We start from the raw sequence: 25,842 nt of genomic DNA, 5'->3' as shown, positions 1-25,842 counted from the left end.
GGAGGGAAAAAGAGAGGGAGAGAAACATCAATGTGTGGTTGCCTCTTATGTGCCCACGCATTGTACAATTAGTACAATTAGTACTACGGGGGACCCGGTCCGCAACCCAGGCATGTACTGTAGACTGGGAATTGAACCTGCAACCCTTTGGTTGGCAGGCCTGCACTCAATCCACTGAGGCATACCAGCCTGGGCTTTTTTTTTTTTTAAGATTTTATTTATTTGCTTTTAGTGAGAGAGTAAGGGAGGGAGAAAGAGAGTGAGAGAAACATTGATGTGTGAGAGATACATTGATGTGTTGTCTTTTGCATGCCCACAGCCAGACACTTTGCCCACAGCCCAGGTATTTGTCCTGACTGGGGATTGAACCAGTGACCTTTCAGTTCCCAGGCTGGTGCTCAATGCACTGAGCCCCACCAGTCAGGGCCAGCCATTTTAGAAATGTTCCCCAAATCAACCTCCCCACCTATGCAACTCTTCTGTGCACCATACCCCCCAGAGAAAACACCAGTCAAGATTACAGAGCTTCCTTATTTTGTTTCTACCTTACAGATAAGAACCTATCAATAATAATCATAATCACCACAATTTGTTAAACACTGACTCCACTGTGCAAAATTATTTACCTGTATTTTGCTATGTATAATATGCTCCTGTGTATAATGTGCACCCATGTTTTTGGCCCAAACTTTCAGGAAAAAAAATCTTTTGTTTTAATTTTTTATTCAATTTTTATTTATTTATATTTAGAAATAAAACCATTTACCATGTTCCAGGGTATTATTTTGCATATGGATATCATTATTGCCTTCTAGAGTTACACTTTTCTTTTTTAAGATTTTATTTATTTATTTTTAGAGAGGGAAGGGAGGGAGATAGAGAGAGAGAGAAACAAACATCAATGTGTGGTTGCTGGGGGTTATGGCCTGCAACCCAGGCATGTACCCTGGCTGGGAATCGAACCTGCGACACTTTGGTTTGCAGCCTGCGCTCAATCCACTGAGCTACACCAGCCAGGGCTAGAGTTACACTTTTAACATATAAGCATAAATAAAAGAATTAAAAAACATTTATATAGGTAGAAAGTTAGTACTACCCATGAATAATGTGCATTTTTATTTTTCCCTCAAAAATTTGGGGCAAAAAAGTGTGCATTATACATGGCAAAATACAGTACACGAGGAAGGTCTTGTTAATACTCATTTTACTGATAAGGAAAATACAGGTGAAGAAAGTCAAGTAACTTGCTTCAGATCATCTCGTTAGTCAAAGGCAGCCTGAAAAGGAATCCAAATCTGTCTTTTTTTTTTTTTTAACTCAAAATCCCATGCCACCCCTCCCTACCCTAAGCCGTGCCTTCCTTACCAGCTTCTCTGGTCAGTGCTTTCTAATTCTCCCTTTGAAGGTTGAGGTGACTCCTTTACAAGTGGCACCATCTCTGTTGAGTGTTGGCTTTGTCACATACTAGGAAACATGTAACATTTCAATCTCTAATTACCAACAACATTTTTGAAGAAGCCAATCTAGAATGAACATTTAGCATTATAATAAAAGATACCATATGTAAATGTCATACCATAAGGTTAACATTTTAATTGAATTGATGGCTCATTTTACAGTGGAGTTTTATGGGTACTTCTGTGTTGTGGGATTTCTTGTTTAGTCAAATTGGTTATGTCTAAATCAATGAAGGTAATACAGGCTGTCAGTCAAGATATGGGTCAAAAGTATATTGAGTGGTGTGTTAAAATGTTAGTTAGTAAAATGAAACTCTGCCTGTTATTCTCGATGTCTTTATTCCTCCCTCCCTCCCTTCCTCTCTCCCTTTCTTCCTTCTTTCCTTTTTAACCTCACCTGAGGATATTTATTTTATTGCTTTTAGAGAGGAAGGGAGAGAAAGAGAAACATTGATGCAAAAGAGAAGCATCGATTGGTTGCCTCCCTCCCATATGTGTCAGGACCTAGAATCTTATGCACCCTGGCCAGGGATACACACCTGGACAAGGGACCAAACCCTCAAACTAGATATGTGCCCTGACCAGGATTCAACTACAACCCTTCAGTTATGGGATGATGCTCCAACCAACTAAACCACACTGGCCAGGGCAATACCTATTGGTTTCTCTGAAATGCTGGTGACAACTGATTACAGTGTCCACAGTTCTGCCCCACTTATGGTTCAAAATAAGTATAAACGTGGTTAATTCCATCATTAGTATATATACCTGCAGTTAAAATCCTCCCATTTTTAATCAGCATTGATTAGCTTATAAGTTTCTGGGAACTACTAGAAATAAACTTAATAAGGACTGGTATTTGAAAAAGGAGGTAGCCCCAACTGGTGTGGCTTAGTGGATTGAGCACTAACCTGTGGATAGAAAGATTGCAGGTTCAGTTGACAGTAAGGGCACATGTCTGGGTTGCAGGCCAGGTCCCCATGTTGGTAGCCTGTGAAAGGCAGCCAATTGATGTTTCTCTCTTTCTCTTTGTCCCTCCTTTCTCCACTCTCTAAAAAATAAATAAATAAAATATTAAAATAAAAAAAATTTTAAGAAAGGAAAAAAAGGGGTAGATTTTCTCAAGAGAATAATAGTATATTTCCAGTACTTCTGGGTTAGATTTTTAGTTTTGATAACTGAAAGAGACATTAAAGAAAATTACTCAGGATAAAAAAGGGGAAAATTATTCTATTACAAATATATAAATAATGTAGAAAACTGGGAAGTAGAGGGTATCTTTATTTTAGTAAAGCTTTTGATTTTATTCTGATCCCAAATAACAGGTCAGTAATTCCATTCTACATGTTACCCCTTCTATAACCCTGACAGACATCACTAGGTGGTGAAGTTGTTGTCACTGATCTCATATGCGGCTTCAAAAGTTTTCCTTAACACAATCCTACAGGGAGCTGTTCACTACAAACTGATGTGGAGTTGCCCTTCCTGATGAAACCTTGTCACACTACCCCTGTCTGGAGAACAGATAGGGCTTTCATGCTTTGTGCCAGAGGATCACTTACCGAAAGGAAGGGAACCTGTTGAATGATTGGGTTTTGGCATAGGCTTGGTTTTATTGTTTGAGATTGTATGGATAGCTTTGACATAATTGAAAGTGCAGTTTATTGAATGCTCTTACATTAGTCAGGATTTTAAACTACCTAGGAAATAGGAATAGAATTTAAACTAATCTTGATGATTTTGATAAATAGGCTATTAGAGATGACATTCAAGATCCATTACCCAAGGAGGATGCTCTGAAATAGTCAGGCTTGCTTATGTAGGAAAGGGCTTGCCACAGAAGGCCATACAGAGTTTTAGACAATCACATAGTAGAAAGCAAGGCAAAGCGTAGAACCTAGAATGATGCTGCAGTACATAGCAAAACCAGCATGTTCAACTATGCACTAATTGATGAACTGTGTTGAATCACTGACTTGGTTCTCTTCCATGGGTTACTTACTGACTGTCTTCTGTGTGCGTAGGTTATGTGCTGAACTATGCATACTGTATAACTCATACAGCTTGGTTAAGGAGATACTACCAATATTCATATATCCGTGTGGCAATAGAGAACTAAGCAATATTAATGTTATTGGATTCTACAAACATCTACATTTAATTAATTTAGGAAGAAAATACAAAAGAATACGAAAGATCTTTTTGGGTGGAGGACATCAGAGAGGATGTATTAGTGTTGAACTGGACAGGTAGAGTTAGATGGGATTAACTAAGGTGCAGCAATTTCTAAACTGGGAAAATGAGGGAATAGCTTAATTAGCAAAGGACTTACTCTATAGAAGGGACAAAACATAGAAATGAAGTTGACGAAGGCAAGATTAGGTTATGAAGGGCCTCAAGAGTGAAGCAGTTTTAAGATATGATGTAAAGATATTGATAAGCTCAGGTTTCTGTAATTCTACAAAAAAGGTTCATATAGTGATAAACAAGATCTGTGAAAGTTGACTATTTAGAAAAATACTAAAGAATGACTCATAAGTAAAGTTGGTTAGTTATTAGGGGAAAGTTTTTTCTCCATTTTCATAAAAGATGGAACAAAAACATTAGGTTAAATTGAAGTAAGAGAATTAAGTTGTATGTAAGAAAGCTTGTTAGCAAAAATGATCAGAAAATGACCAGCTTGGTAGGTAAATTATATAAAGGTTTTTTTCAAGTAGGATAGACAGTAGGAGAATTTTGGGAAAGGTATGATTCATATAATAGCTCTTTTCATTTTTTAGCAGTACCTTTCCATCTTGTTTGTAATACATTTCCTATAAAATTTGCAGTGTCTGTTTCAGTGTTTAATCTGTCTCTATGCAGTAATTGTCTCTTAAGAGGGGTATCTGCTTGCAGGCCAGGGTCTCTGTAGGCAGAGAAAACAAGAAAGCTCTTCATCAGTTCTTTATTCTGCCAGCAAGTAGAAACAGCCTTTCAAGATGTCTTCACATTTTCTCCTTTCTCTGACAGGTGTTGTCACGGCATTTCTCAGTTTTCTGTTTTCCTGCTGAAGCTCTCAGGCAGCATTTTTTTTTTTTTTTGGTATATTTATTTTTAGAGAGAGGGGAAGGGAGGAAGAAAGACACATTGATGTGAGAAAGAAACATTGATTGGTTGCCTCTTGCATGTCCCCCAACTGGGGACTGAATTTGAAACCCAGGCATATGCTTGGAACAGAATCGAACTGGTGACCTTTCACTTTAGGACGATGTCCAACCAATTGAGGCACACTAGTCAGAGCAGCAACATCAGTTTTTGAATGAATAGGAAGGTGAACCCTGGCTGGTGTGCATTGAGTGCTGGCCTGTGAACCTAAAGGTCAGCCAGGGCATATGTCTGGGTTGTTGGTTAGGTCCCTGGTTGGGGGCAAGCAAAAGATAACATAAATGTTTCTCTCCCTCTCTTTCTCCCTCCCTTCCCTTCTTTCTAAAATAAATAAAAAAAAAAAAAAAAGAAGAAGAAGAAGGTGAGGGGCCAGGGCACCAAAGCATGCTTTGTACATAGAAGGCTGGGGAGATGGGAGCAGATAGTAGTAGTTCTATTTGGTGAACATACACTCTTGAGGTGTCTGGAAAAGGAGAAGGCCCATTTGACTTGTGATTAGAGTCCTTTTCTTAGGTTGGGGTGGGAAGAAGCCAGTGATGTCTGGATGTCTTGGGAGTGGGCAAAACCCTTAGGCAGGGACTTAGCCCTTTGTGTGCCAACCTCAGACAGTGTGATGGAAGCTCTACTTTACCCTTGTACTAACTATTCCAGGTCACAGCTTGGTTTCCCCCCTTCTCTTCCTCAAAGCTGTTTTCCCTGAAGCTTAGGCTGCTAGAGAAGAACTTTAATTCCCTGAAGTCCTATCTAATTTTCTGAAGGCTCCTTAGGGAGCAGAACCAGTAGATCCCATATGTCTCCTGTACCTTCTGGGGGGCACTTGGTGTGCAAGAGGAAAGAATGTGATGTGGTCTGCTTTTCTGGTAGAGCCTTCACCCTGCCTGCTTTGATGTTTCTCTCTGTAGTTGACCGGTCCTGCCTCCGTGCTTCTCTGGGGCTAAATACTGGGCAGCCCACACCTGCTCAATTCACCTGGGAAATCAGATTGAACTTTGGGGCCGGAGGGTACAGGGAACACTACTGACAAACTTGGTAGGTGGGATAATTTGATCCTTTTACCTTTGAATATCTGGGAAACATACTGTATGCAGAGGATGGCAACTTGGAGAAATGTTTGCTCCAGGTCTTCAAACTGCTCCAGTTTGCTCCAGTGCTTCAAAAAGTTTAAGCACTTTTGGAGACAGTGCATATGCATAGCAAGTAACACCGTTCTTCAAGTTAGAAAACAGTGGTGTCTGGGCAGTGCTACCCCTTTGCAACCAGTGGCGTTCACTTGGTTTAAACAGAGGGGAAACTAATAATGAATTCCAGAGACCATCCCTCTGTCTTTGTGTAATTAATAACATTCAACTGCTTGGTAGACTATGTAAAGTACTTAAAGTTTTGCAAAGAGTAAGTGTATGTCGCATTTTTCCAAGTGTGGTAAGCTTTTTTTAAAGTTTGCATCTGTTAGTGTATCATGCATACAAATCCCTTCCTCTTTTTGCTTTTGCAATGAAGTTGGCACAGATGTACTCAATAAATGAACATCCTCATTTTCAATGACTCATACGTTCAAATGAAGTTTACTTGCCAGTCAGTGGTAACTCACATGAGCCCTCCACAATGGAAATCAAGTGTGTGATTCCATAGGCATTGTGAAACCTCAGCCTGCAAGAGTGTCATCCTGCATACCTGTATGATAAGCATGTGCCCAAGATGAAGCATTTGTATAAGCATATGTATGTAAGAAGGCGAGAGAAAAACGGGTATTTTGTAATCGATTAAAAGAACTAATATCCCCTTCCTTTTTTCCTTTTTGGGTTAAAAAATGGGGGGAGGGCATCGCCCCATAGGAATGCCACACATTGTGCCCTTTAGTTCTTTTGGCCATTTTTTGTCCAGGAAGCTCCTTATTTCACCTTCCCTTTTAAATGAGAGTCTTGGTGGGTACAGTAGTCTTGGTTTCAGTCCTTTGCTTTTCATTACTTGGAATATGTCTTACCATTCCCTTCTGACTTGTAGTGTTTCTGTTGAGTAATCAACTGATGCCTTTTCTGGGCTCCCTTATATGTTACTAGCTGTTTCTCCCTTGTGTTCTTTAAAATTCTCTCTTTGTCTTTAAATTTTGCCATTTTAATGATGATGTGTCTTGGAGTGTGCCTCTTTGGGTTCATCTTGATTGGGACCCTCTGTGTTTCCTGGACTTGTGTGACTTTTTCTCTCAGTAATCTAGGGATGTTTTCTATCGTAAGTTTTTCAAACAGGTTTTCTATGCCTTGCTCCTCTTCTCCTTCTTGTATTTTTATGATATGGATATTGTTATGTTTCATGTTGTCCTGCAGCTCCCTTAAACCTTCTTCATTCTTTTTGAGCCTTTTTTTTTTTTCATTTTGTTGCTCTGTCTGGGAATATTTTTCTGCCTTGTCCTTCATCTCACTGATTTGATCCTCTGCTTCATCTAGCCTGATTTTGATTCCTTTTACTATGTTCTTCAATTCAGAAATTGTATTATTCATTTCCTCCTGGCTCATATTGATAGTTTCTATGATAGTTTCATGCTGAGGTAGTTCACAGTAAGTTCATTGTAGCTTCCCTGTGTTCTTTCTTGTTCTTACTGAGATCATTGTGCTTCTTCATAACCACTGTTTTGAACTCAGTGTCTGATAGTTTACTTGTCTGTATTTCATTTAGTACTCTTTCTGGGGATTCCTCCTTTCCTTTCAATTGAGGGTTATTTCTTTGTCTTCCCATTATAGAGGAGACCCTTCTTGTTTGTTTCTGCTTCTTAGATTGATGTGTTTTGACTCCCGTTTTTGTGTTGTGAACTTCTATGGTGGGAGACCTGTGTGATTCAGTGGTACAATCTCCTTGATCTTCTGAACTTGATGCCCTTGGTATCTCCTTTATTCTATTTATGTTAACTCTTTAGTAATTGGTTTTGATCATTGTTGGGTCATTCTTCAGTGGGTCCTTCCCTCCTGCTGGCTGATTGAGAGTCACTCTGCCCACCACACCTTATATGCTGTTGTGCTGCTATAACAAAACCACACAGCCCAGGAAACAAATCACATCTGCAAAAATAACCCCCACCCATAATCACAGTATCAACAGCAAATGATCCAGTATTAATAAGAGTGTGGAGAGATTAAGACTGTTATAAGAAAGGAGAAATGAATGTGAGATAATTTACTGGAAGAAAAATGATCTTGAGAGGGTAGAGAGAGGAGAATAATAAGAGTAGGGAATCGAGGAAAGACAAAGAGAGAAAGAAACTAAAACTGACATCATAAATGAAAAGGAATGAAGAATGTAGAATGGAGCAAGAGAAGGGAAGCGTATGGTATTAAATTTAAACAGAAATTTAAAAATATGGATATAGTGAGAGAGAGAAAGAAAAAGGAAACAAATAAGTAAATAAATTTAAAAAATAGGAATGAAATTGCAGAAAAAGATTCACCACAGCACTATCAACAACAAATGGGCTAATATTAATATAGGTGGAATGGGCATAAGGGGGGAAAAGAAAGAAAAGCTTAAGAGATGTCTAGAGGAAAGGGAAGTTATTTTGAGATGATAGAGAGAAAGGGAATACTTAGAATGAGGAATGAAAAGCAGGCAAAGACTGGAAAAAGTTAAAATCTGAGACAAAAAAAGAAAAAGCAGGAGGAAGGCAGAATAGGAGAGGAGGATAGAAGTAGATAAAATGAAGTAATGGAATGGAGGAGCAAAATATGAGATTTGAAATAAACTATAATGTAAAGTCTAGTGAGTTAACATGCACAAACTTGAAGGACAAGAAATGAATGTTAAAATGCCATGCAGGAGAAAAAATATTGTAAATCAAGAAGATCATGGTGGAATTCATCTTGGTAGCATCTAGTATTTACTACTGTTTTTCTGTCTGAATCTGTTTCTGGTGATATCAGATGGTGTCCCAGTCTGGCCTTAGCAGCTATTGGAGACTATCAGGGATCTATACTCTATGGCTGACTCCTTCAGTTGTTAATCTAGTCAATCTGTAATCAGCAGTCAGGCTTAATCACCACAAGGTTGGGCAGAGTAATTCCTCGAGGCTGGGCTATTGCTTCCCCTCTGGCTGGTGCCACTCTAAAGGGGTTGCTCTTCCTGAGAGAGATGGCCTCTGCAGTAAGGGGGAAGACTCAGCACCAGAATGCTGGCGGCTGTTCCCTTAGTTCTACCCCCAGAGCCACCAGCCCCAGACTCTCTTCAAGCATATCAAGTTCACTCTGCCCTCCTTTTGCCAGCACCCAGGGCAAGGCCCTGCAAATGAAATTTTGTGCTTTAGCCCTACAAAAGGTTCTCCATGATTCCAGCCATCTGTCCCTGACAGAGAGAAACCCTGCCACTTTTTGCAGCTGGATGTTATCTGGGTTCTTTTCGGGCTCTGGTGTTGTAGGCTGGGGAGCCCAGCTTGGGGTTTGGACCCCACACTTCTCAGGGGAATCCCCCAGCCGCTGAAATATTCCTTCAGTACTTAAGCTGACATGTATAGGCACCCAGACAGCCCTCTTGCGTCTCCTTCGCCCTCTCTACCACTCACATTGTGCTGAAGGGTTTCTTCTTTCTGTCTGTGATTATAAGGCTTCTCTCCTACTATTGTTCAGTTGTTTATTCCAGATGATTTCTCTGCAATGTAGTTGTAATTCCAGATTGGTCCTGGGAGGTTAGTGTAGCTTCTACTTACTCTTCTGACATCTTGTATCTCACTATTCTTTCTTGATTATTTTTCAATGTGGTCTGATATTCAGCTTGTTTTTGATCCAGAGGAAATAGAACTATCTATTTTTATTTGAATTGGATTAAATTTATGAACATATTAAGGAAGGCTTGACATTACCTATGTTGAATCTTACTCTCCAAGGACATTCTATCTTTCCATTTGTTTAGGTGTTCTTTTGTATCCTACAGAGATGTCTCAAAGTTTTCCTCAGATAGATTTTGTACATTTTGTATTAAGTTTATATTTCTAGTTACTATTATAAATGGAGTGTTTTCTTTCATCGTATCACCTGGTCATTCAAATATTGAAAAGCTTCTGATGTTAATAAGGTAGAAGGATATAAAAGTAAGACTTCTCATACCGTTTGTAGGTTTTCAGATAGGCTTGGTTCTTTTTTTTTCAGATATGCAATTATATTATTTCAAATAGTGATAGTTTTACCACTTCTTGTTTAACTTTTATTTCATCTTGTGTGTCTTTTATTTTTTTTCCTAGAATACTCTATTTTTCTCATTTGTCTACTTGTGTTGGCAGCTACTCTGGTAGTGTTGAGTGACAGTGATGCCAGTTTTCATTCCTGTTGGGAATGGACTGTACTACCTTCAGTATCTTCCCAGTAAGCATTATGTTTGCTTTTCCCTAGCTCTCCGCCTTATGTTAAATAATTGTTGATTCTTGTTTTTGCTATCTTAAACCAAGAATTAATATTGATTTTTTATGCTTTGTCAGCATCCTTGGTGATGAATATTTTAGGAGGGGGACCCTTAAAAAAACGGAATTTATTTATAAAAAATTGTGTATTTATTCTCACATGTTTAAACTTCACTCACCTTCAAAGTACTCTCCATTTGATGCAATACACCTATTGAGACATTTCTTCCCACTGCTCAAAACAGTTTTAGAACTTGTTGATTTTGATGCCTTTTAGTGTTTCTGCAGTTTTTTGTTTCACCTCTTCCACAATGGCAAAATGTTTCTCTTCGAGGACATTTTTCATCCAGGAAAACAAAAAAAAAAGTCATTTGGGGTAAGATGGGGAGAACAGGGAGGATGGGGCACAGAGGTCATGCTATTTTTGGTCAAAACTGTGGAACACTCAGCACAGTATGGGCAGGTGAGTTTGTAAATCACCCATCATGAAATGGGCAAACGCATTGAAAGTCTTAAAAAAAATTCACTGAAGCTGAATGCAGCCCTTTACTACGGTGCCAGCTGGTACACTGATACAGATGGGTTTCTAGAACACTCAGTGGGGAAGCCTGTACTACAAAGGGCCTGCCCTCCAGAAGATAATTCTGTTTATTTTTTGGGGGGGGACCCCCCTCTTATTTTCCTTTTAGGCAAATTATGCTAAATTACATTAATAACTTAATATTTGCATCATCTTTGCAGTTATGGAGTAAACAGTGCCTGGTCATAATATGGTGCTGGAAACCATCTGCCAAAATCAGAGTTAGGATTTTTCTTTTTTTTTTCTTATACAGCATTATTTTTTAAAATTTTAACTGTTGTTTAAGTACAGTTTTCTGCCTTTTACTTCCATCCAAGCCCACTCCAGCCCTCCCTATCTCCCTCCTGTTTCCACCCCCTCTTTGTTTCTGTCCATGTGTCCTTTATACTAGTTCCTGCAAATCCTTCCCTTTTTTCTAATTGATCCTCTTACTTGAGATTAGTGTACCTAAATACCTACCTTCTTCCCTCCTTCCCTTTCTTTTCAGATTTAAAGATTTGGTGGAATTCCTTGTAAAACAGTCTGGGCCTGTTGCTTCTTGGGGGCTGGTAAAGTTTTTTTACTCCCTTTAACATGTCATTTGTGCAGAGGTATCTATTTAGAGTATTCAGGTTTTGGTGTCAATATTAGTAAAGTTATTTTGTAGAAAACTATTTTCCCTAGATATTTATTAACTTTATTTGCATAGGACTTTGTGAAAACTTGTTTCTTCTGATTTTTATGATTTTCTATTTTTGTTATTTACTTTTTTCTAAATTTTTATTTTTATTATATGTGGTCTTTCTCCCCACCCTTATTTTTCTTAGCTGGATTAAGTAATCTCCTAGTAAACTGGGGGATGGGTTCTAGGAACCCCCAGGTACCAAAATCCTTGGATGTTCAAGTCTCTTACATAAAATGGCATAGTATTTGCATATCCTCTGGTATACATACTTTAAGTCATCTCTAGAATATCATAATACCTAATGCAATGTAACGCAATGTAAATAGGTGTTATACTGTATCGTTTAGGGAATGATGACAAGAGAAAAGTCTATTCATGTTTAGAATGAAGGTTCATAGGCCTAACTACATAGAACATGTCAGTAATAACATCACACTTTCCCCCCCAAATTTTTGTGATCCAAGGTTGGTTGCATCTGTAGATGAGGAATCCCCTGATATGGAGGGTAGACTCTAGTACGGTACATAGGTGTTTAAAGTAAACTTTACCCTTTTTCTAGTAAAAAATAAAATAAGGAAGTTTATTATAACACTTAAAATGTGCCATCTGGGGAAACATTACTGGTGAGGTGAGGAGCAGGAGTAGTTTCATAACTAATGCTTCTTTTCAGTGATTGAGTAGCTCTTAGGAAACTAAAGGAGTCAGCATATATTTTTAGCATTCGTCATGTATACCTTGAGTTGGGATTGCTGTGATTTTGCCCCCTTTTCTTTTTTGGACATGTTATATAGTATATAAAAATCTAGTTCTTCTGAATCAGTTTTGCTGCTACAGGGACACTTGTGAAACTTTTATGTAGTGAGTTTTTTCACTTTGCATTGTATTTACATTGTTTTTCATCTTCTCCAATTCCTCCACTTGCAAGAATAAAGAAACTTCAAGCCTTGAAACAACAACAACAGCAACAACAACAACAAAAAGCTGACCTAATCATCAGCAACCTCTGTTACTAGTACATTGCTAATTTGGGCCTCAGGTAGATAAAGTATTATTAATAATAGGTGAAATTAAACAGAAAGGTGTTAATGGTGCCTGTGAACTCCCAATATTTTAATACTTATTGGTAATGACTTAGTTCCTTCATTGTAAATATCTCTTCTTCAAAATCATTTTACTTTGTAAGGTGAATGGTTTAACATAAATCTGTTGCTTATAGCAACAAAACATTAATGTGATGCACAGGTGGTGTTACGTGCACCCTGGGCTCTTGTGAGCTCCCAGGGTAGAAATCAAGAGAGATCACCCAAAACCGATATAGTCAAAGAAGGTTTGTTTAAGCTTGTGTACAAGGAAGCCAGCATTGCAAAGGGAAAGGAAGCTGGTTGCTTCCCCAGCAAAGGCTGGGGAAAATTTTAAAGTAAATCATGTAGACAGCATTATCCTTCAGTGTAGTTGCTGATTGTCTGTTTGTCCTAAGGGGTTGAGAAGGCACTAGTGGTAGTTAAGCATGTCTTGGTTTCCAACCAGCTGAGCCCAAGGAGTAGCCTGCTTGCCTCAGTGGGTGCAAATCCGGGTTTTGTGGGAGCCTGAACTTTATAGGTCCTCTTTAAGAAAATGGATACACAAAATTAGTGCAGGACCTTGGAAGGAGCTGTGCAGGTGAGGAGATTGAAGCTTAACCTTAGTAGCTTCATGGTCAACCTATCTTTGGCTCACATCCCTTAAACTCAAACCTAGACTTGTGGTGGTGAGAATGTAGCAGGGTTACTCAGCTGTTGGGTCCAAAAGAGAGAGAGGTTGTTTTCTACAAGCTTTGGCTGGTTGATGGGCCTGGTGAATGAAGATGAATGAGAGGTTTTAGAATATATCTGAACAACAATAGCAACAAAATGTCAAGGTGATTATCTTTTCTAAATCTTGACTCACCTGCAAGATGCATGGAGAAGCTGCTTCTGCCTCAAAGAGGACTTGAAGAGTAAGGGTGCTAGCAGGACATCTGTGTGCTGAGGTTATACAGTCATAAATTGGAAGAACAACCTCCTTGGAGAACTTGAATTTAGCTGAAATACAGAACTGGGGGAACATTAAGTGGACCACTGCCCAGGGGATGTTTTTTGTTGGGCTTATCATGGGAAGGCTCAGAGACCTAACCAAATGGAAATCAGATGTGTTCTAGTCTATAAAAGATTCCTGCCCCACATTATGCTAAGTGAATTGTCAGATAGACAAAGACAAATATTATGATCTCTTTATATTTGGGATCTAAAAAAAGCTCAACTCATAAAAACAGAACAGACTATGGTTGCCAGAGATTGGGGATGGGGAGTGGGAGAAATGGGTGAAGGTGATCAAAAGGTACAAACTTCCACTTATATAAGATTATTAAGTCTGGGAATATAATGTATAACATGATGATTACAGTTAACAATACTGTTTTGTATATTTGGAAGTTACTAAGTGAAATATTTAAAGTTCTTAACACAAGAAAATATTATAACTAAATTTATGGTAATAATCATTTGGTAATATATACATGTATCAAGTAGTTTGTACACCTAAAATAATACAATGTTATATGTTAATTATATCTCAATAAAACTGGGGAAAAAAAGATTCCTGCCCCAGCCTGTGTACTGTATTTTTCAGACTATAAGTCTCACTTCCCCCCCAAATTTGGGAGGAAAGGGGGGGTGCGTCTCATAATCCAAATGCAGCTTACCTGGCTTGCTGTGAGGGGGGCAGCAGCCTATGTTATTTATGTTATTAAGTATTTTACCATACTTTTTGCTTTAATTTTTTTTCCTATTTACCTCTAAAACCTGGGTGCATTTTATGGTCTGGAGCATCTTACAATCCGAAAAATTTGGTATATGGCTATAGGTCTATAGTTATAGATATGACTTGAGTTACAGTTTTCTGGGAAGGATGATCAAGTCTGACTCAACTAGTAACAAATAAGTTTCTGGATTAATGATAGATGGAGGCCACACATAGGTTTTCCTATATCAATTAAAGTTGTATTTCTTCCCTCAGAGGTAGGAGAAACACTAGAAAGAACTGCTATGCAGAACTTTCTATTTAGCAAGGAAGAATGGGGGCTGATGTCTAATGGAAGGGAAAGATCTTCCATATTTGGGGTTTGTCAAAGGGCAAGTGTTGGACATAGTGACAGGGAATTTAAGGCTTAGGAAATGAGGAAGAATTTAGTTTTGGAGTCACAGACAGACTTGGTTTCAAATCCTGGCTCTGTTGTTTATTTTCTTTGTGGTCCCAGGCAAATTACTCAACCTTGAGCCTCAGCTTCCTCATCTGTAAAATGTGATATAGATAAGTACCTCATAAGATAATGGGGATTACATAAGTATATGGTGTTAAGGGCTTAGCACACAGCCTGGCCTCAGGAACATTTAGTAAATGTCAGCTACCTTCTAGTTTAGGAAGGAGGATTTAAAACTATTCTTCCTATGTAGTGGAAGGATAGGAATGATTGTCTAAAGCCTGTAATTGAGATTTTAGCTAAAAATTGGGGAGGCTGAAAAAGTAACATTTTTCTAATTTTTAAAGAATTGAGGCATAATTATATACATTAAAATACACAAATATCAAGTGTTCAGCTACATGAATTTTTGCATATTTTTGGATCTATGTGACTACCACCCAGATCCAGCTAAGGAATGTATCTACAATCTCAAAGTTCTCTCAAGCCCCTGCCCTGTGTGCATCACATATCTCATGTTCTCTGTTAAAACTTCTGGTCCGATTTGTGTCATGATCAGTTAGTTTTTCCTGTCTTAGAAATTCACACAAATGGAATCATACAACATGTGCTTTTTTGTATCTTTTTTTTTCACTCAGTGCAATGTTTGAGATTTCTTCACATTGTCAAATGAATTGATCAGTTTTTAAAAATTGCTCTGGAGTATTCCTTTTACAAGTATATCATAATTTGTTTGTCCATTATTATGTTGGTTGATATTTGGGTTGCTTTTCAGTTTCTAGTCATTAGGAGTAAAGCTGCTATGACCATTGTTGAACAGATTCTTGGGAACCTGTTTATTTGTTTTTTTGGGTACATACCTTGGAGTAGAATTGCCAGGTTGTAGGGTAAGCATGTGTATGTGTAACTTTATTAGATACTGCTAAATGATATTCCAGAGTGGCTGCACACTCTCGCACAGTGTCTCACACACATTCCATCCCGTTGCTCCATAGCTTCTTCAACACTTGGTGTTTTTGGTCTTTTTAATTTTAGCCATTCTGGTGGGTATGTAGTAGTATCTCATTTTGGTTTAAAAATAGCATTTTAAGTACTTTTTTCCTACTATACAATATAATACATATACTTTATTGAAAAACTAGATTTTGCAGAAGTATAAATAAGAAAATTTAAAAAATCACTCATATGAAATCTTATTGTCCAAAAAAGACCTAATATTTTGATGTATATTCCCCTTTAATATATAAATTTTAAAATGTAGTTGATATTTTAGTTTAATAGTTGGGCCCTGATATCTATATTTTTATGGATTCTAAAGATATTTTCATATGCAGCCATACTTGAGAACTCCTGAGTTACTTTAACTCCTTCCCCCCCCGCCCCCTATATTTTAGTGTCTGGCTAACTGACTGACTGAATGAGTGAATGTATGAATGAAAGTTTTTCCTTTAGTGAGAAAACTGATTCCCAGCTAAATTAACTTTTCAAATGAGTGATTTTTTAAAAAATAGCATTCATTTTTAAAAAGTAAAGAGAATAGTACAATTAATCCCCTTATACCCATCACCCAAATTCAACAAGAATTTATTTTATGTGTCCTTTCTTTCAGTTTTCCCTTTGTGGAAATATTTTTTAAACTAAAGTTTTTATGACAGATGCAGTATGTGAGCAATGTAGAAAATTAAAGAACACGGATAAGCAATTAGAAACAGTATATTCTCACGTTAATGTAAGGCCTTGTATGGAAGTATCTGAAAGCCAGTTCTGGATATTACTTGAAGTACTTCAGTATGCATCTCAAAATAAAATTAACTTTTTAAAAAATATAACCCTGATACCATTATCACACTTAAAATAGTTAACACACATTAATACATTTAAAATATATTAATAACAATAAAGTAGGTTTTTTAAAAGTACTTAGGAAGGAAAACAGTGGTAATCAGGAACACAAAGGAGTCACTATGACATAAGTATAGTTAAATTGCCTAATTGTTGTGCTGGATATTGTAACTTGACTAATAGCCCAGTGAAATTTTTGAACATGGTACATCTAGAACTTAGCCTTGCAGTAATACAGCTAAGTTATTGCAGTAAAAGGTGGCACAAAGTATACTAGAAACCTGCAGAGTAGATGACTATGTAGTTGATGTTTTAATGTGTAGTGATTAATGAATTGGAGGCGAATGAGGACAGATTGGTGCCATGTTTTAGGGATCTGTTAGTGGCCCTATCTTGTTAGAATTACACCTAAGTGATTGTTTAAATATGGGTCTTGTCTTTCCTGAGTTTGGCATTGAATATTTGTTCTTTAATCCCAGTAGCACTGGTCTGTCCCACTCGCCAACCCCATATAAAGTCATCCTGCAGTGACTAGAGGGGGCATTAGGGGAGCTTTCTGGGGTACTGGTGTGTTCTATTTCTTGATTTAGATGAGAGGTACATCAGCACTTTGGAAAAATTTAACAAGTTGTATGTTTATAGTTTTACATTCTTGCCTATGTATGTTATACTTCAACTTTTCAAAAGTTTTGCTTGAGACCTGCTATACAGTATTGCCCACAATTAACAGAGCTGTATGTCCACTTACAAATTTGTGAAGAGGGTAGATCTCATGTTAAGTGCTCTTATCACAATTTTTTAAAAAAGATTGGAAGTAGGCCCTATCTGCGAATCCTATTTCAGTGATTTACCCATTACAGGATTCAGCTACTTTACGTATCTCTTCTTTTAAAAGGCCAATCACATTTATGAGTCAGAAAGGAAATTGGGGCCTGGGAGGGAAGAATGTAGGCCTGGCTTCCTTGACAATGACCAGAACCCAATAGAGTTCTTCATATCAGGAAAAGGACCTCACTACCAACGGTAGGTTCTCTGACAGGTGAACTCTTCCCTGACCAATTGCTTAATAATTGGTTTGGGGAATGTAAAGTAAACTTTTTTTTTTTAAAGGAAGTAGTACTTATTGAATCCTCCACCCTAGAAAGTTTCCCCAATGCAGGATGAGGAAATACATTTTTGTTAAGTCCAAATTAGCTTTAATTAAAAAATTCTTTATAGGAATAATGTTGAGGAAGACTTCTAGTTCACAGCACTGCTACCATATAATCATCTATGTTTTGGGTTAGTAAGGTTTATGCATGGATAGGATTCTAGCTCAAACAGACTAACTCAAATAGTTTCCATGAGAGAGTGCGTTTTGAACTCTGAGCTTCTGACTTTTGGAATATAGCACATTGGTAGGTTAAGATCAACTTCTTAATATAAGTATATTAAGCCTATTATATAAGCCTATTATATATAAGCCTAGTATATAAGCCTAGTATATAAGCCTATTATATCCACTGTTGGTCTGACTTTCCCTAACTGCTAACTTAGAAAGCATGCTGTACAACTGAAGGATGAAAAACTAGTATGATTTATAAATGGCTAGCTATTCTAAGAGTTCACTCAGCTACTTTAGAGTTAACTATATTTGAGTTGGTTTTAACTTCAGCCTCCATTCCTTCCAACAGGCCTTTTATAGCTAGAATTATTTATGTCCCAGTGACTAGTTAAAGGTACAGGGGCACTGGGCAGCTTGTGCAGTTAATCTCTTGAATTAGATAGAGGTAATTGTTCTGATTTTATTAACATGCAAGCATGGACCTTGTCGTGTTGGCAAAAGCATTTGGTATAAGGACAAAGTTCAAACATTTATTGCTTTACTTTTTAAAGCTGACTTGTGAAATAAGGAAATACTTCCTAGAATCAGAGTTTTACCAATCTAAGAACTGTGAGTTTCTCTGAAGGATCAGGGATAAATTATTAATAATAATTGAGTTTCCTTAATGACAGTAAAAATATCAAAATTGTGCCTGTGCTAGTTAAATCCAATATATATTTATTTATATCTCTATTTTGAAGACTGTCAGTCCACTTCTGAACATTTTTTGGTGCCAAGAGAAATATTTCCTGTTTCTTTCTAACCTGTATTTTGACGCCTGATACATGGAGAGTGTCCGTTATATGTTCATTGAATTGAATATTTTGTCTGTCAGAAGTTTATACTTACTGTGAATCAGTCATTCTGACCTTCAATTGTCAATATATTTCAGGAAGGAAAGAACATTACATAATTCAGTGGTGCTTCTTTTGGCACTTAATTTTGTAATTTTCAGATTTTTGTATGCCTTATTAAAGAGCTTTTAAGCTGGGCCCTGGCTGGCGTAGCTCAGTGGATTGAGCATGGGCTGGGAACCAAAGTGTCCCAGGTTCGATTCCCAGCCAGGGTACATTCCTGGGTTGCAGGCCATAACCCCCAGCAACCGCACATTGATGTTTCCCTCTCTCTCTCTCCCTCCCTTCCTTCTCTCTCTAAAAATAAATAAATAAAATCTTTAAAAAAAAAAAAGAGAGCTTTTAAGCTGGTACCAGGTCTTTTACAAGAGAGACCGTCTTCTTCTTAGGAACAACTGTCAGTTCAATGGAACATTTTTGTTGTTGTTGTTATTGCACATGTATACCTACCACCTGCTTTAATAAATAAAACTTTATAGAAATAGTCAAATTGTCTTGTGTATCCCTCCCTGATTCCATTACCCTACCAACCCATGAAACTACTACTCTGATTTTCATATTTATTATTTTTATGCATATTTTATACTTCCCTTATATATGTTTGTATCCTTAAACAATACATAGAATTTATTATTTTGTATTTTTCAAGCTGTATAAAAATACCACCTTTCATATATCATTCTGAGTTTTCATTCTGGTATTCACAAATTATCTAAATTGGTAAATGTGGCACCCACTCTCACGCCTGTGCCTTCCCCCTCCCCCTTTTCTTCCCCCCAGGCACGTTACCTTCACCTTTCTCTCTCCTCAGCTCTAAGGGCCCTTCTTTTGCTTCTGTAACTTGTTTTTTGAGCCTACACAGCCCAGGTGGCTCACTTCTACTACCTCTGTGACTTTCTAAATAAACTTTCTCTATTGGACCTTTAGCTTGATCTCACTATTTGCCATTGCAAACAATGTAGCAAAATGTTCTTATATATGTCTACTTGTGCACAATTTTATAAGAATTTCTCTAGAGTATAATGGAAAAGATCTTTGTTAGGGTGGAATGCCAAAAAAATGGGGAAAGTAAGAAGAGAGAGAAAGTACTATTTTAAAAGACATATAGTCCCAATTTATTCATGTGAGAATCATCAGTAGTGCTAATACCACTGGATGAAATTTGAGGAGAAGGATAATTCTGTAGTCTCAAAGTATCCTCCTTTTATAGATAGTTATAGTTAATAAGTATTTATTAATCAAAAAGAGAAAAAATACTTTTTTAAGATTATGATAATCATTTTAATGAATCCATTCATGTTATCCATGACAGTGCTTCTTCTTTCTTTTTTTTTTTTTTTTTTTTTTAGATTTTACTTATTCATTCTAGAGAGAGGGGAAAAGAGGGAGAAAGAGAGGGAGAGAAACATCAATGTGTGGTTGCCTCTCATGTGCCCTCTACTGGGGACCTGGCCTGCAACCCAGGCATGTGCCCTGACTGGGAATGGAACTGCTGACCCTTTGGTTCACAGGCCGGCACTCAATCCACTGAACCACACCAATCAGGGAAAAATAATAACTTTACAGTAGTGAAACCTGGTAAGCACTAGATACCTTAAGCCAAGTGATCAAACTAAACATCTCCAGTATGGGACTGGCTGTAATGTGCCTCCTGATGTGATGCTCTGAGAAGGACATAACCTGTTACATAGTATTCATTCAGAAATACTTACATAGTATTTCTGCCAAAAGTGTATACAGCCTGCATCTAATGACGAAGAGAAATCAGATTATTGAAATTAAGAGACATTCTATTCATAAAATAAATGGTTTGTAATATTTAAAAATGTCAATGCTTTTGAAAACTAAAGTCTGAGGAATCTTTTCATATACAACACTATAGAGACTTGACCTGTAAATGTAACATATGGTCCTGGGTTGAATCCTGGACCTGATAAAAAAAATCCTATGAAGGATACTACTGGGACAATTGTCAAAATTTGAATACGGTGTCTAGATCATATACTACTAGTATTGCATTAATGTTAATTACTCACATTTTCCTGATTTTCATAAGTATACTGTGGTTAAATAAAGTGAGGCTCTATGTCCAAATATATCTCTGCTGAAATATTTGGGGATAAAGGATATGATGTCTGCAATTTGTTCTCAAATGGTTCAGAAAAAAATTATCTTTTTATAAAAACTTATGGAGACAGAACAATAAGACAAATGTGTCAAAATATTGGCAATTAGTAATTCTGGGTGAAGTGAACTGTTGTTGCACCTTTTCTGTATTTGAACATTTTTTTTCTTTTTATTTTAATCATTATTCAAGTACAGTTTTCTCCCTTTTACCCCCATTCCAGCCCACCCACCCATCCCTCCCCACTTCCCTCCCATTACCACCCTCCCCCTAGTTTTTGTCCATGTGTCTTTTAAATTTGTTCCTGTATGTATATTTGAAATTGTTAAACAGAAATCTTCCTGAAGTGTACCTGGGGATGTAATTGCTGGGTTTTGGCTATGAATAACTTTTTTTGAAGTTTTTTTTATTTATTGATTTTAGAGAGAGGAAGAGAGAGAAAGATCAATTTACTGTTCCACTTATTTATGCATTCATTGGTTGATTCTTTAAAAAATTTCTTTTAAATTTTATTTACTTTTAGAGAGAGAGGAAGGAAGGGAGAAAGAGAAACATTAGTGTGCAGGAGACACATCAATTGGCTTCCTCTCACATGCTCTCAAACCGGGCATGTGCCGTCTCTGGGAATCGAACCAGTGATCTCTTGATTTGCACACTGGTGCTCAATCCCCCTGAGCCACACCAGCCAGGGCTGTTCAATCTATATGTTTTATCAGTCTTTATGGGCATAAAATTGTGGTTTTAGTTTGCATTTCTCTAATTATAGGAAAGTTGAACATCTTTTAAATGTTTAGTCATTAATTAAGGCTTACAGTTTTTGTGACATTTCATATTTTTAGCTAAAATTTTTACTGAGTTCTTTGACTTTTTCTTATTTTTTTGTGTGTCTTAATATATTTTGAAAGTTAATCCTTTGTCAGTTAGATGCATTACAGTTACCCACGTAGTTTTGAAAGAGGCTTCATGGAAATAGAAAATTGAATTATATTTTATCAGAGTTACATAGAATAAAGTAGGTCAGGGGGCAGAGAAAATATTGCACATCAAGGGAATAGGGGCTAGGGGCCTGGCTTCTTTTTACAGATCTGCTGGATCAGTACCTTGAACTTGCCTTCTTATCTCTGGCCCCTCTGAAAAAGGTTATTTTTAGAAGGGCTGTCCACTGTCTCTAGTGTATTTCACTGAGAGATTTGCTAAATTACTTGTTCTTCCCTCCTTTTCTAGACTTTAAAGAAATCTATATATTGCTAAATAATGAAACTCTTGCAGTGCTAAATTTTGGCCAGTTAGTTGGATTGAGTAACCTACTTTGCATTGTTGCAGTGCCTGAAAACAAGAGGGTAATTCAGTAGTGACACTCTCTTGGTTCATTTTCTGATACTGATTTTCAGAGATGGTAGGGAGAGTTTAAGCCACCTAGATTTGAATCCTGAAAAAGATAATCTCATGCTCCTTCAAGAATTTAGCGTATTGTGCTAATTCTTAAGATGAAGATATTAGCTTTATAAGTGGACAAAAACAAATACCCCCCCCCCAAAAAAAACCCAAAAGTAAAACCATGAAATATTAACCCTCTAAGGAAACTAAAAATCCCTCCCCACCCTGCCATTCTATAAAGGAGATACCAAGTGAGGTGATTACTAGCTGCAGTCACAGAGCTGGTTGTTGTCCTAAATAGCACTTGACTTTGGACCCCAGGAGCTCGTTACTTTCTGTTCCACTGCATTATGCTGCTATCCCTTTGAAAAATTGATGCATCTCAGCTGCCTCTGTGGATCTATGTACAAATTCTCCAGCAGACTGATAATATCGTACTCTCCACTTTCCTCATTGATTTCCTAGGAAAACGGAAAATGAGAGAATGAAGGGGGGTCTCTTTCAGGGAATTTAACATCTTAATCTCCACCTTCAAATAAAAGACTTTTCTAATGTAGGAAATACGTTTTCCTCTTTGTGACACACCTCAGAGGGACAAGTGAATAGTATATAGCTACTCTTTATTTGTCAATGACCTTCTCATCAATTTTTCATTTTTAGTAGTTAGAACTGAGTGGCAGTAGGCTTATATCATTTTACAAATTTCTGGTACTTGAAGAATCTTTGAATTATTTTCTTTATGGAAAATGCAATAAGAATACAAGGAGGAAAAATCTTATTGTCCAGAGATAACTACTTAATGTGTCCTTCTTAACATTTTTTCAATGTGTGTGTATTTCATAGATTTAGATCCTGCTTTTTTTCACTTAATATTAAGTATTAATTAATAGATACATTATATCTCATTGTCTAGATCTATTATAATGGAAAATGTTACAGTGAATACTCTTGACTACAATTCTGATTATTTCCTTATGGCAGAATTAGAATTATTGAATTATCAGCAAAACCGTTTTTAGGTGGGCAAAGGAGAAAAAGTGGGGACAACTGTAATAGCATAAACAATAAAATACAATTAAAAAACCTATTTTTAGTCTCCATGCCAAACAGATTTTGACAAAGTTGCTACCAGTTTCATACTCATACAAATTGAGTATGAGAGTGCCTGCATTTATTATTTCTGTTATTGAAAGTTATCACTAAAAGTGTTGCTGATTTGATAATATAAATAGTCTAATTCACATTTCTTTTATTACTACTAATAAAGATTTTTATATATTAATTAACTACATTGTTTCTGTGAATTCAGTTATGTACTTTGCTTATTTTTTTATTGGAGTCTGTTTTTCTTATACAATAATTTTTACTTATTAAAAACATCTACCTTTTGCCCTGGCTGGCGTAGCTCAGTGGATTGAGCGCGGGCTGGGAACCAAAGTGTCCCAGGTTCGATTCCCAGCCAGGGTACATGCCTGGGTTGCAGGCCATAACCCCCAGCAACCGCACATTGATGTTTCTTTCTCTCTCTCTTTCTCCCTTCCCTCTCTAAAAATAAGTAAATAAAATCTTTAAAAAAAAAACAAAACAAAAAAACATCTACCTTTTGCCATTTTGCTTGGGTTTTGGCTTTATGGTTTTATCAGAGGAAAACAGAAGTCTTTGTTTTTACCCAGTGTAGACCTGTACTTGGGGAGAGTTTCTTTCTGTGAGTTCTTTCACTAATGGTGTGAGGGAGGAAATATAAGTAGGAGGGTTATTAAGGACCAAAATTCCTCTGTAGCAAATTGAAATCCTTGGGTAGGGGCCATTTCATGAAGATTCTGTGATTTCACCTCTTTCCCCACTGTACGTGCTTGCCTTTTATTTCTGAAATCTGTCACATTACCCATTAAATGTACTTACTTGTCTTGTACCCAGTAGACCCTTTGGTCAGTTTGTATGTTCCATGCCATTTTCTCATGTTCTGTTACTTTCTTTTAAGGTATTATCCAAAGAGATGAATCACCCATGGAAAAAGGGCTCTCGGGTCTGCGAGGAAGGGACTTTGAGCTGTCCGATGTATTTTATTTCTCCAAGAAAGGATTGGAAGCCATTGTGGAAGATGAAGTGACCCAGAGATTCTCCTCAGAGGAGCTAGTGTCATGGAATCTCCTCACAAGGACCAATGTAAATTTTCAGTACATCAGTCTTCGACTCACCATGGTGTGGGTGCTGGGCGTCATAGTACGCTACTGTGTCCTACTACCTCTGAGGTATGTCTCCTGCCCAGCAATTAGATGGTATAATTGAATTGGTTCAGCTTTCTTTTAAAACCATGTATGTAATGGCCACACGTGAGTATTATGGTACTAATCCTTCTCACCTACAAAAATACCACCAAATGTGACCTCCATAGGCATGTATTAAGTATCTATTCTTCTTTCATATCCCCCCCCCCCCCCCCCCCGCAATGAAAGTATGATGTATCTAGAATCTAATATATATCAGTCTGGATCCACGTTACTCTTTCAGTCATAGATGGTTTGATGGATAGAAAAGGGAAGTGAGGAAAAAGAAGAGGATTTATAGTTTCATACTCACCTGTGTGTCTACAGAACTATAATTGTCTCTCTTTACTGCTCCATAGTGGTTCATAGCTGCATAGGAGAGAAAAAATTCCTGAGACTGGTTACCACATGGAAGAGAGCCATGCAGAAGAGTGAATTTGTTCTATCCATATTCATTTATGATCACTCACTTTTCTTATTAAAACTTCTGCACCTGGCTCTTCTGGTTCTAAGTTTGAATGCCACCCAATGAGGAGGTACCTTGAAGCTCAGTCACCTAGAACCATAATGTGGAACATAAGAGTAGAAGAGGCAACACTGGCCATTGGGGTGATGCACAAATCACCCAGGTTTGTTTAGCCTGGTGGTGGCAGGTGGTAAGCATGTGTACCGGTCAAAACATTGCTGTTGATTGTCTTGCCTCATTTCCCTTGGACATGACCTTGGCATTCTGTTAGTAGAGCTTTCCACACAGTTGCTACCAGCCAACAAAATTGGTACATGAGTTGAAACCTCTTTACCGTCCCTAGGGTGGCCTATACTTGCCTCACTTAGATTTATTACAAAGGAAGAAATTGCTTAAATATAAGCAAAGGCACATTTCTAAGAAACTCTGTTTTCTGATGCTCATGTTGCCAGTGGCTAGATATTAGGGCATGATATGTCTTTTGGGAATCATTTCAGCTGTAATAGCAAAGTGAAATTCAGGGTTTCATATATACTTTTGCTTAAATCTTAAGCCAGGGTTTCCAAAGCAGGGTTCATGTACTCTGGGGATGCCCAAGACTACCCATTGGCATGCAGGAAGGAAATATTCAAGCTTTTATTTATTATAAGTTTCCAGTTTATTAAATTAGAGTTCCCATTCATTGTTTTTATTCTTAAAAAGAAATGAAACTTCAGTAAAGCTGAATATATAGATGCACTCTTCCATCTCCACTTGGTCAGTGGGTCAGGCACCATATCCAAGGAAACCTGAGGGAACGGTGAGGATTTTATGACACTTTTCTTGAGATTTCCTCATTTGATGGTTAGCTTTCACCTGCTGTGGGTGTCCAGCAAATGGTGTTTGATTTTACTATCTAGTTTAAACTACGGTAGGGCTCACAAAATAGGTAAGTGACATAAAAGATTCTTGGAAAGAAACCAGATTTAAGATAATCCTGTAATGTGGTAAGCACCCAAAACCAGGGAGAAATGACAGAATTAATACTCCTACTCTTAGTACATACTCATCATTATTAAAGAATTGCTTTGTGAATGGTGTTTGAGAGAAGGAGCTGCTACAAAGTGAGCATTGAA

General features: G+C 37.4%; 1 protein-coding gene and 1 long non-coding RNA gene across 4 annotated transcripts in view; one reads left to right on the top strand and one right to left on the bottom strand.

Moving 5' to 3' along the window:
• Positions 1-25,842, top strand: part of GPAT3 (glycerol-3-phosphate acyltransferase 3) — an 81,737-nt gene that overhangs the window by 38,679 nt on the left and 17,216 nt on the right. For all 3 annotated transcript variants that reach the window (XM_028507598.2, XM_036027084.1, XM_036027080.1), the window contains exon 4: positions 23,976-24,246. In XM_028507598.2, coding sequence (XP_028363399.1) covers positions 23,976-24,246 — 271 coding nt within the window. The remainder of the gene's footprint in view (positions 1-23,975; positions 24,247-25,842) is intronic.
• LOC118500880 lies at positions 23,326-23,969 on the bottom strand. Its single transcript, XR_004903461.1, has 2 exons — positions 23,595-23,969; positions 23,326-23,378 (listed from the first exon to the last, which is right to left on the bottom strand). It is a non-coding gene; the product is annotated as an uncharacterized LOC118500880 (long non-coding RNA).

The sequence above is a fragment of the Phyllostomus discolor genome, chromosome 1, assembly GCF_004126475.2.
Source record: "Phyllostomus discolor isolate MPI-MPIP mPhyDis1 chromosome 1, mPhyDis1.pri.v3, whole genome shotgun sequence".
In the NCBI taxonomy this organism is placed as follows: domain Eukaryota; kingdom Metazoa; phylum Chordata; class Mammalia; order Chiroptera; family Phyllostomidae; genus Phyllostomus; species Phyllostomus discolor.
This window is presented reverse-complemented; position numbering and strand designations above follow the sequence as displayed.